This window comes from Schistocerca nitens, chromosome 8 (assembly GCF_023898315.1).
Source record: "Schistocerca nitens isolate TAMUIC-IGC-003100 chromosome 8, iqSchNite1.1, whole genome shotgun sequence".
Classification (NCBI taxonomy): Eukaryota; Metazoa; Arthropoda; class Insecta; order Orthoptera; family Acrididae; genus Schistocerca; species Schistocerca nitens.
In genome coordinates this window covers 417,204,799-417,217,901 of record NC_064621.1, presented here as the reverse complement: position 1 = coordinate 417,217,901, position 13,103 = coordinate 417,204,799, and the positions used below count along the sequence as shown (strand labels likewise).

Below are 13,103 nucleotides of genomic sequence, written 5' to 3'. Positions count from 1 at the left end.
AGAATTTTCTGAGCAGACATCATATATTAATGTGTTTACAGTTATCTTTTCATTCCCCCACAAACAGCAAGTCTATGCATCTAATCAGTCAAAAACTCAAAATAGTGTATTGTGCCAAGGACAAAAATTGTACAATAGACTGCCAGAAGAAATAAAAAATGAGAATGATTCCCACACCTATAGCCAAAGCCTAAAAAATATTTGCTAAATAATAGCTACTACACTGCAAATGAATATTTAAAATAACTATAGACAGTAACCTGATATTCATGAACACTACTATGTAACAATTTGTGACATGATAAAAAAAAAGCTGAACTAAATACAGGAGCTATAAATACTGTAAGAGAAACGTTTATTTTCATAAGAAATATTGTACAAACATTTGACAACATCTGGACAATGTATATTGTTCTACATATGAATACATAAATCAAATACGTTGCAGCTCTGGGGTAAGAGAAAAGTGGATGGGAAAAACTACCAGTAGTATTTAAAGAAAGTAATTAGTGGCAGGAACTATGATAGAATGTTGATTGGAATTATTTACCTCAATGGCTTTTGAAATAAATATCATGAAATCAGATGCTAATGTAGCAGATTACCTGAACAAAGTAAATGCTTCTGAATTGGATCAATTTTGTGTGACACATTAGATTAGATTAGATTTACTTTCATTCCAATTGATCCATAGTGAGGAGGTCCTCCAGGATGTGGAACATGTCAGAAAAACAACAATACATGACAAATATTTACAACTAAAACAAATAAGCTAATGTACCATTCCACAGGTCCCAAGTGGAATGATCGTCATTTTTTAATGAACACTATATGAAAGTCATTTTACAAATACTAATGCACTGAATTTAAAATAAAAATTTTTTTTATTCATTTATAAGGTAATAAACATATAATACAACTACTATAATACTTATTTACAATGAACACATTACTGCACTGAAATGTTGCAGAAGTTAGATTGTACTTACACGCACACACACACACACACATTTACAATGAACACATTACTGCACTGAAATTGCGCAGAAGTTATATTGTACTTATATATACACACAAATCAGTTGGTTTTACTGAGAAATTCATCAATGGAGTAGAAGGAGTTGGCCACCAATAAATCCTTTAGGCTTCTCTTAAACTGAATTTCATTGGTTGTTAAGCTTTTTATGGCTGCTGGCAAGTTATTGAAAATGTGTGTTCCTGAATAATGCACACCTTTTTGTACAAGATTAAGTGACTTTAAATCCTTGTGAAGATTATTTTTATTTCTAGTATTGATTCCATGAATTGGGCTGTTGGTTTGAAAAAGTGATATATTTTTAATGACAAATTTCATTAAGGAATAAATATATTGAGAAGCAGTAGTTAGTATCCCTAGTTCCCTAAACAGGCTTCTGCGGGAAGTTCTTGAGTTCACACCACATATAACTCTTACTGCACGTTTTTGTGCCCGGAAAACTTTAGCTTGGCTTAATGAATTACCCCAAAAAATAATCCCATATGACATTATGGAATGAAAATAAGCATAGTATGTCAGCTTTTTCATTTTTATAACCCCTATGTCTGACAAAATTCACATCGCAAACAGAGATTTGTTAAGACGCTTCAGCAATTCTGTGGTGTGCTCCTCCCAGTTGAATTTATTATCAAGCTGTAATCCCAAGAATTTAACACTGTCCACTTATTCTATCTTCTTGTCATCGTATGTCAGACATATACTCGTGGGACACCCCTTACAAGTTATGAACTGCATGTAGTGTGTTTTTTCAAAGTTTAGTGACAAAGAATTGGCTAGGAACCAGTGATTAATGTCCACAAATATTTTATTAGCTGATATTTCTAAGACTATGCTTGATTTGCCATTTATTGCAATGTTTGTATCATCGGCAAACAAAACGAACTTGGCATCTGGTAATGTTACTGATGAAATGTCATTGATATACACAAGAAAAAGTAAGGGCCCTAAAATGGAACCTTGTGTAATTAGTTCCAAGTTGGATGATGCCTGATAGCTTGATACATGTCTCTTTCCTAATAACACCCTCTGTTTCCTGCCAGAGATATAAGATTTGAAACATTTTGCATCATTTCCTGTTACACTATAATACTCTAATTTACTTAAAAGGATATTGTGATTTACACAGTCAAATGCCTTTGACAGATCACAAAATATACCAGTTGCCTGCAATTTTTTGTCTAATGAATTAAGCACATTTTCATTGTAAGTGTAGATAGCCTTCTCAATATCAGAAAGTTTTAGAAATCCAAACTGTGACTTTGACAGTATGTTATTTGAGATAAGATGGTTATAAAGCCGACTGTACATTACTTTTTCGAAAATTTTTGAGAATGCTGGCAACAGTGAAATTGGACAGAAATTTGATGCTATTTCTTTATCTCCCTTCTTAAACAGTGGCTTAACTTCAGCATATTTCAGCCATTCAGGAAATATTCCACTGATAAATGACTGGTTACACAGATAGCTTAATATGTTACTTAGTTCAGAATCACATTCTTTAATTAACTTTGTTGATAGTTCATCATACCCACTAGATGTTTTTGATTTTAAAGATTTTATGATGGACATTATTTCTGTTGGGGTAGTGAGGGTCAAATTCATATTATGGAAGTTGCTTGAAATTTCTGGTATGAGGTATTCCATAGCAGCATCTACCGGACCTGACAGCCCCATCTTTTTGGTAACAGTTATAAAATGTTTATTAAAAAGTTCTGCAACACTATACACATCTGTCACCAATGTATCATTTACTCTTAATGCTATTTGCTCCTCTTCATTTCTGGTTCTACCGGTCTCCTCCTTCACTATATCCCATATTGTCTTTATTTTTTTATCTGATATGACTATCTTTTCCTTGTAATATATTTGCTTTGACATCTGTATTACAGTCTTTAATATTTTGCAGTATTTCTTGTAATGTGCTATAGCATCAGCATCGGAACTGTTTCGGATTGACAGATACAGTTTTCTTTTTGTTTTACAAGATACCCCTATTCCTCGAGTAATCCATGGCTTTTTTGTAGACTTTGCTCTAACCTTGGTAAGTTTTGGGGGAAAACAGTGTTCGAATAAGGTAAGCACTTTATTTGCAAAAGTGTTATATTTTTCATTCATGCCATGAGCACTGTAAACATCAGTCCAGTGAATGTCTCTGAGGAGTGTCCTAAAATAATCAATTTTTAGCTTATTGATTACCCTCTTGAGCTCAGATTTAACAGATTTTATATCCTGTTCAGTATTAACATTTAACAGAACGAACTGCATGTCATGGTCTGAGAGGCCATTGACTATTGGTTTTGTAATATAATATTGTTCATCATTGGACTTTTCTATAAAGATATTATCAATGGATGTTTGTGAGCAAGTGGCTACCCTAGTGGGGAACTTTACAGTGGGAATTAAGTTGAATGATAGTGTTACTAGCTCAAATAAGTTCTTATTGGGAGAGGCTTTTAAGGAAATCTACATTGAAATCACTAGCAACCACTATTTCTTTGTTTTTGGTTGTTAAATGGGCCAGTACAGCTTCAAGGTGATTTACAAGCAGATTAAAGTTACCTGCAGGTGCTCGATATACACTTAATATTATGAAGGATTTTTTGTGAAATTCTAATTCTGTTGCACATGCTTCCATATTCTGTTCTAGGCAAAATTTATGAATGACAGTTCCTAATGAATGTGGCAACTCCTCCTTTCTCCATTTCTGATCTACAAAAGTGAGATGCTAACCTAAACCCTGTAACACTTAAAAGTTCTCTACCAGTGGTCACATGATGTTCAGAGAGGCAGATTATGTCAGCTGGGTTTGAAGACTCTAATTCATCTATGCAAATAGTTAATTCTTTAATTTTATTTCTCAGTCCTCGAATATTTTGATGCAATAAAGATAGCTGACATTTCTCATTGACTGAGTTAAAATTGGGTCGAGTTAAAATATCTGCTGACAGTTGAAAATTCTTAACCAATGGCTGTTTATGCTGATGTAATAAGCTGGAATTATGTTTTTTGATTTCTTTCTCAAACTGAAGGTTTGTCTCAGTTCTAACCTCTCTTAAAATTTGCTTTCTTTCTGTCCTCCCTACCCTAAAAAAGGGTCTTTTCTGAACCCTATAACCACTGGTATTTTACCACTCATGGCAGTGCCTCCCCCCTTTAACTTTCCTGCTATTTCCCCAGCCAGTTTACCCTTTTTGAAAACTTTCAACAATGGGGTTGGAAAACATGATATTATTGTAAAACTCCACGAACAGAAAATGTTACCATGTGGCGATAAGAAAGGTGTGGTCATGTCTAAACATAAGATGCCCAAAAGAATACATATGTGGAACTATAATAAATCAGACCTGTCTAGTGCACAGTTATACAGCTAACTTTAATCTAAAGCCCTTTATACTAAGAGAAGCAATGTAAGTCATGAATGACACCACCAATACTTCAATATATTGACGACCATCTGCTTGTAATAAAAAACAGTGTATTAAGTAAATATGACAACAGAAGTGGTAGATAACCAAAAAACTATTTGATTAGATGCATAGACTTGCTGTTTGTGGCGGCATGAAAAGATAATTGTAAACACATTAATATATGACATCTGTTCAGAAAATTGCCTATAAATTATGATGCCCATTGACTACCATTTCAGTAAGTATAGAATGTATATTTTTTAATATTGTAAGCACACTGACATTTATTATTTCTGTTCCTTATGGCACAGTACAGAACTGTAGTTTACAATAGTGCTCTCTGTCTCTCTCTCTCTCTCTCTCTCTCTCTCTCTCTCTCTCTCTCTCTCTTTCCTTCCCCTTACCATTCTCACCCTATTACTTTAAAAGTGCTTCATAATTCACTCAAACATCTTATACATTGCCTTGCATTGGAGCCAGTAAAATATTATGCGTGTTGCCATTCGTTCACGCTTCATAAATCATTTTACATTTGACATTTTGCTTATTTGATAACTTAGGAGTGCAGTTACAAGGCCTGTCCAAAAAATTCTAGAACTTTGAACACAACATTTTTCTACACTTACCTTTTACTAATTGTGCATGGTTTCCTTTGAAATACTCTCCTCCACAATTGATACACTGCTCCCAATGCTGTTTCCACTTCCAGAAGCAGTTATGATACACCTCTTGCTGAACAGCACAATGAACCATTTGTGAATTTTCTTTTACCTCATCTATCATTGCAAATCTTCTGCCTTTCAACAGGGTTTCAACTCTGGAAATATAAAAGCTCTGTAGGGGGCAGGTCTGGAGAGTGCAGAGGATGAGGGAACACAGTGATTTCGTTTTTTGTGCAATAGTCATGCACCTACAGAGATGAATGTGCAGATGTGTTATCGTGATGCAAGAGCCGTGAATTGTCTCACCACATTTCAGGATGTTTCTTTCTCATATTTTCTTGCAGGCATCACAACATGTCCCAGTAGTACCCATGATTAACAGTTTGTCACTGCGGCATGAATTCAGGATGAGCAAATCCAAAGTCAAAGGAAACTATCAGCCTAGCTTTGATATTTGACCTCACCTGACAAGCTTTTTTGGTCTTGGAGAACCTTTCCCAACCAATTGTGAAGGCTGAACCTTGGTCTCAACATAATGACCATAGACCCATGTTTCATCATGAGTTATGATTCTCTTAACTAACGACTCATTCTCATTTGTCCAATCCAAGAGTTCTTCACAGGCGGCAAGGAAAAGGTCTTTCTGGTCTTGACTCATGAGCCATGGTATGAACTTTGCGGCTGCATGATGCATCCTGAGACACTGTGCAGGACTTCATGACATAATCCAACTGAAATGTTACATTCTTTTACAATGTCCTGGACTGTCAGTCTTAGATTGGCATGCACAATTTCATTAACATTCCTGACATGATCATCATTGGTAGAAGTCGAAGGGCATCCTGAATAAGGGTCATCTTTAAATTCTGTCCAACCATTTTTGAAACACCAAGTACAGCTTAAGCACTCACCACTGTAGGTTACTGCATCATTTGGTATGACTCTATAAAGATTTCTTTGAGTTTTATGTGAAATTTAATGCAAATGCATTGCTCCTCTAACTCAGCCATCTTGAAATTCGCAAAATGTGCAACACAATGTTCTACTCAATATAGCACTGAGCAATAAGTAACAGACATGCAACAGTGAAATTTCTGGCAGTTACATACTAAACACAGGCATATGTTGGGATTCCAGCTGTGTTTTTTTATCCAACACATCAATGGTATGAAATTACAAATGTTCCAGAATTCTTTGAACAGACCTTGATTTATCAGGATTGCATTAATGTACACATTAGCTTAGATGTGCACCTTCAATAAACACATTTACAGTGGACTGGAACAACCACCATGATTAATGATAAGATATTTATGTTACTGACCAGAGGAATTACCATACAGTATTCATATTTCAAGTCACATGTTATGTAATTAGTAGAAAATTGTTAACTTTGGAGAAACTGCTCTTTATCTATTACAACATCTGTTACAATAATTTTGTGTATATAGACTAAAATGGCAACTGAAAATTTGTACCAAGGCCGCGAATTGAACCCAGGCCTCCTGCTTACTAGGCAGGTGCATTAACCACTAAGTCACCTTGGCAGAGCAGATCACACAGCTGCAGGACTTACCCTAGCATGCCTCCCTTCTCAATCCAAGTAGTAAGCAGGAGACATGGGTGCAATTCCCGGCCTTGGTACAAATTTTCACTCACCACATCAGTCTATATACATAAAGTCCGTATGAGACTAGTAGTCTATGGAACTGTGTCATTTCATTTACCTTACAACAAGGGAGGATTAATTACAGTGAGTTTTGTTTTCTAAATTGCTAACAGGAACTCGCAAGAATCCCAGCAGATTAATCATTCATGGAATGACTAGTAATTCATGATTTACAGTTTATTTTGTAAGACTTCCAATTTGTTAAGGCCAGTGAGTGGTTTATTGAAACTAGAATAAAGAACACCATGTTGTTATCTGCACAAAGGTATAGAGTAGGCCTACATGTATAAATTATTTTTATCTTGTATTGGAATGATGTCTATCACTGTTCATTTGACACAACATTTTATTTATTAATAACATTTTATTTATATCTAAAAACAAAGATGATGTAACTTACCAAACGAAAGCGTTGGTATGTTGATAGACACACAAACAAACACAAACACACACACAAAATTCAAGCTTTCGCAACCCACGGTTGCTTCATCAGGAAAGAGGGGAGGAGAGGGAAAGATGAAAGGATGTGGGTTTTAAGGGAGAGGGTAAGGAGTCATTCCAATTATGGGAGTGGAAAGACTTACCTTGGGGGGAAAAAGGGACAGGTATACACTCGCACGCACACACACACATATCCATCCGCACCTATACAGATACAAGCAGACATATGTAAAGGCAAAGAGTTTGGGCAGAGATGTCAGTCAAAGTGGAAGTACAGGGGCAAAGAAGTTGTTGAATGACAGGTGAGGTACGAGCGGCGGTAACTTCAAATTAGCAGAGGTTGAGGCCTGGTGGGTAATGGGAAGAGAGGAGATATTGAAGGGCAAGTTCCCATCTCCGGAGTTCTGACAGGTTGGTGTCAGTGGGAAGTATCCAGATAACCCGGACGGTGTAACACTGTGCCAAGATGTGCTGGCCATGCACCAAGGCATGTTTAGCCACAGGGTGATCCTCATTACCAACAAACACTGTCTGCCTGTGTCCATTCATGCGAATGGACAGTTTGTTGCTGGTCATTCCCACATAGAAAGCTTCACAGTGTAGGCAGTTCAGTTGGTAAATCACGTGGGTGCTGTCACACGTGGCTTTGCCTTTGATCGTGTACACCTTCCGGGTTACAGGACTGGAGTAGGTGGTGGTGGGAGGGTGCATGGGGCAGGTTTTACACCGGGGGTGGTCACAAGGCTAGGAGCCAGAGGATAGGGACGGTGGTTTGGGGATTTCATAGGGATGAAACAAGAGGTTACGAAGGTTAGGTGGATGGCGGAAAGACACTCTTGGTGGAGTGGGGAGGATTTCATGAAGGATGGATCTCATTTCAGGGCAGGATTTGAGGAAGTCGTATCCCTGCTGGAGACCCACATTCAGAGTCTGATCCAGTCCTGGAAAGTATCCTGTCACAAGTGGGGCACTTTTGGGGTTCTTCTGTGGGAGGATCTGGGTTTGAGGGGATGAGGAAGTGGTTCTGGTTATTTGTTTCTGTACCAGGTCGGGAGGGTAGTTGTGGGATGCGAAAGCTGTTTTCAGGTTGTTGGTGTAATGGTTCAGGGATTCCGGACTGGAGCAGATTCGTTTGGCATGAAGACCTAGGCTGTAGGGAAGGGACCGTTTGATATGGAATGGGTGGCAGCTGTCACAATGGAGGTACTGCTGCTTGTTGGTGGGTTTGATGTGGATGGATGTGTGCAGCTGGCCATTGGACAGATGGAGGTCAATGTCAAGGAAAGTGGCATGGGATTTGGAGTAGGACCAGGTGAATCTGATGGAACCAAAGGAGTTGAGGTTGGAGAGGAAATTCTGGAGTTCTTCTTCATAGTGAGTCCAGATCATGAAGATGTCATCAATAAATCTGTACCAAACTTTGGGTTGGCAGGCCTGGGTAACCAAGAAGGCTTTCTCTAAGCGACCCATAAATAGGTTGGCATACGAGGGGGCCATTCTTGTACCCATGGCTGTTCCCTTTAATTGTTGGTATGTCTGGGCTTCGAAAGTGAAGAAGTTGTGAGTCAGGATGAAGCTGGCTAAGGTAATGAGGAAAGAGGTTTTAGGTAGGGTGGCAGGTGATCAGCATGAAAGGAAGTGCTCCATTGCAGCGAGGCCCTGGACGTGCGGAATATTTGTGTATAAGGAAGTATCATCAATGGTTATGAGGATGGTTTCCGGGGGTAACAGATTGGGTAAGGATTCCAGGCGTTCGAGAAAGTGGTTGGTGTCTTTGATGAAGGATGGGAGACTGCATGTAATGGGTTGAAGGTGTTGATCTCCATAGGCAGAGATACATTCTGTGGGGGCTTGGTAACCAGTTACAATGGGGCAGCCGGGATGATTGGGTTTGTGAATTTTAGGAAGAAGGTAGAAGGTAGGGGTACAGGGTGTCGGTGGGGTCAGGAGGTTGATGGAGTCAGGTGAAAGGTTTTGTAGGGGGCCTAAGGTTCTGAGGATTCCTTGAAGCTCCGCCTGGACATCAGGAATGGGATTACCTTGGAAAACTTTGTATGTAGTGTTATCTGAAAGCTGACGCAGTCCCTCAACCACATACTCTCGACGATCAAGTACCACAGTCGTGGAACCCTTGTCCGCCAGAAGAATGACGATGGATAGGTGAGCCTTCAGATCACGGAGAGCCTGGGCTTCAGCAGTGGTGATGTTTGGAGTAGGATTAAGGTTTTTCGAGAAGGACTGAGAGGCAAGACTGGAAGTGAGAAATTCCTGGAAGGTATGGAGAGGGTGATTTTGAGGAAGAGGAGGTGGGTCCCGCTGTGATGGAGGATGGAACTGTTCCAGGCAGGGTTCAATTTGGATAGTATCTTGGGGAGTTGGATCATTAGGAGTAGGATTAGGATTATTCTTCTTCATGGTGAAGTGATATTTCCAGCAGAGAGTACGAGTGTAGGACAGTATCCTAGAAGATACGTCCTCCATCACAGTGGGACCCACCTCCTCTTCCTCAAAATCACCCTCTCCTAGAAGATACAAGGAATCCTACACTCGTACTCTCTGCTGGAAATATCACTTTGCCACGAAGAAGAATAATCCTAATTCTACTCCTAATGATCCAACTCCCCAAGACACTATCCATAACTCAGGAAAGGATGAGGTCATCAATCAATAACTACAGCAATTCACTGAAGGTAAATGACCATTGTTCAAATGTTTCCACATATTTCTAAATCAGAAAAGGGATGGTATATGACTTCTATAGTGTTACTAATGTCATCTTCAAAATTATTGTCCTACTGAATGAGACATGCATCTATAAAGTAAAGGTACTGGCAATCAGAGGATGATATATGAAGACCACACTATAATTTGATTGCTAATATTGGCAGTGGGTACACACAAAATATTAGTGGTCCAAGGTCTTTAAATATCTACAGATTCAGAATTATGAAGCCTCTGCCTTCCCATTTGTTGAAGTTCCTACATGCTGTAGTTGAGCGAGATCACCTGCATATTATGTGGTGACAGTTGAAAAATGGTGTTCGCCTTCAGTGGTGATGGGAACAACTGAATGAAAACAATCAATTTGGTTGGTTGTTGGAAAATAATTCAGTGATTTGGTTGTATTTTTATGAATCAGTTGAATTATTCTATCTTTTGAGTGAAACCAGTCTGTGGAAGCAAACAAGTGATTCAGTCAACTGTAGTTTTACACATCAGTTGGATTATTATTCATTCATTTCCTGAGACTGAAACCAGTTTGTGGGAGTAACTGAATGAAAACAGTCAATTCAGTCCATTGTAGTTTTGCATATTGACTGAATTACTCATTCTTTCTTTTAAAGTGAACCCAGTCCATAATTTTTCTGTCAGTTGAACAAAGTGTTTGTTCTTTGAACTGAAACCACTCTTTAGTGTTTTAGTTCACTGAGCTGCCCATTCATTCTTCTGAGTGAAAACTGTCTTTTCACCTTTTAAAACTCATTGCTACACCATATTGCTGTAGATTAAATTCATTTAAATGTAATTAATATGTAATTAATTAAGCTGATGTACTGCTGGGGATAGAAAGTTGACCATAATTGTTCCCTTAGGGTAGAAGAAGAGGAAGAACATTGGCAAATTTTACACTCTATTTTAATGAAAGGTTGTGATGATGTCCATTAATTAAAAATCATCTAGCATACAAACACTTACTCAGTCACTTATTTGTGGGGAAGATACATATATTGTGCAGAAAATAATTTTACCAGCTCTGTACACACAAAACATAGCCATGCACACAAAGCTGTTCTCACTTTAAAAGTCTTTGGGAAATAGCAGATGTAGCATTTGACAGTCATGGAGAAGTATTATTCACAATCACACACAGGCCCTTCAATTTCATTGTTAAGTCTTTCTATAGCCACCACAGTAAACGGTACATAACATTGTTAGCACACTTCATGGACTGCTAGGGAAGACATTTCAAGTATTTTTCTATGGTATTACTATTGTGTTATTTATGTGTTAATTTTTACTAACTTGTTTTTTATACAATGGGAAGTCCAGGCTGCAATATCAACAATTATAAAAAGTGTAGTTTGCTACTCACCTTAAAGATGAATTGTTGAGTTGCAGACAGGCACAACAAAAAGACTGTTACAAACTGAACTTTTGGCCAAAGCCTTCTTCAGAAAAGAAAGGAAAACACACATTCACACCAGCAGGTGGATCTCATGCATGCATGGCTGATACCTCCAGTTGCTCTAGACAGACTGCCGTGTGCATGAGATGTGTTTGCTTGTGTGAATTTCTGTGTTTTATTTTCTTTTCTGAAGAAGACTTTGACCAAAAGCTCACTGTGTAACAGTCTTTTCATTGTGCCTGTCTGAAACTCAGCATGTCATGTTTATGGTGAATGGCATCTATCTTTTCATAATTGTTAATTTGTGTTTTATTAATTTTAAGTATTATTAAGGATCCCCAGTGACTTCCTTTTGTGAAATGACAGACTCTTAATATGGCTAGGGTCTGTGTGGTAGACTTTAGATGTGGATAATAAGTGTAGCATTTTTATCAACTATTTATTATATGTTACAACCTATAAAAAATTAATCAGACACACAGAAGAATGTCATACAAGTGATAATAACCTGACCTGGAAGACAATAAAAAATATACATTTTGTTTAACAAAAACACTTCAAAAAGTTCAACAAATTTATCATTTCCTAACAAAAACAAAATTTGTATTCTGATTATTATAGCTTTCATACACACGTAGAACCAACCACTCTTTGTGGAAACACATGGTTGTAATTATGGTATCTCATAATATTTGATAGAAAAGAAGTACATTCTAATATACTTCATAAAATTATTTGCACTGTATAATTGTAGATACTGACAGACTCTTCATAGGATACCACTCTAATAGAAGCTATTAAGTTATAGTGTGATACATTATCGTACCTGAAAAAATAAATCCACTCAGCCTCTGACGTTCATTTTCGGGAAACCATCTACCAAAAATTACGTGCATGGATGGTGTAATAATGCCCTGAAATATAAAACAAAATTACATTAATGCATTAAAATAGCTACAATTTTGTTTTAAAGCACAAGCAGAAATTCAATGAAAATACAAAATAAAATGAACTTGTGGCTTTCTCGGGGTTGATTTTTGCCGTGTGTGTGTGTGTGTGTGTGTGTGTGTGTGTGTGTGTGTGTGTGTGTGTGTGTGTGTGTGTGTGAGTGTGGATGGGTGGGTGGGTGAAACGAATTTGTAAGCTGATATAAGGCATTCTAGTTCTTGTTACATGGGTACCCATCCCCTAATGTCACCAGTAGTTGGTGAGAGATTATTTTTACCCATGCCAAGTTTGTTTTCCATTCACAAAATTCCACTATTGTATTATCTAAACAAACCTCTTCCATTTCAACCCATTTTAAATGCAACTAAGTGGTGCACATTTGTGAACATGTTCATGAAGTCCCATCACACTTTATTGCCAATGTGACATTCATTAATGCAATGTGATTTGTTTTTCATTTACAAATATCGATTTTAGAATTAATATTGTTTTTGAGTAATTTAATGTTCATTCCTATTGTTCATTTACAATATATTCATACTTTACTGTACTTTAACTGTAGTTTGTGTACATTAATGAATGGTCTTGTAGAAATGAACTGAAACTGCAAGTTTGTAAGGCAGTGCCTGTACACAAACTGGGTGATGGGGGTACGGTTGGGGGTGGAGGTTGATGCAGTTGACACTTGTATGGCCTGTATTTAGAATTTCAGAATAACTTCCTGTACACACACACACACACACACACACACACACACACACACACACACACACACAATTTCATCTGGCTGGGAAAGCACGTTAAAGAGTGGCAA

The 13,103-nt window shown here is 37.7% G+C and overlaps 1 protein-coding gene across 2 annotated transcripts in view; it reads right to left on the bottom strand.

Annotated features, from left to right (window-relative positions):
- Positions 1 to 13,103, bottom strand: part of LOC126198576 (putative inorganic phosphate cotransporter) — a 92,748-nt gene that overhangs the window by 47,194 nt on the left and 32,451 nt on the right. For both annotated transcript variants that reach the window (XM_049935012.1, XM_049935013.1), the window contains exon 4: positions 12,168 to 12,255. In XM_049935012.1, coding sequence (XP_049790969.1) covers positions 12,168 to 12,255 — 88 coding nt within the window. The remainder of the gene's footprint in view (positions 1 to 12,167; positions 12,256 to 13,103) is intronic.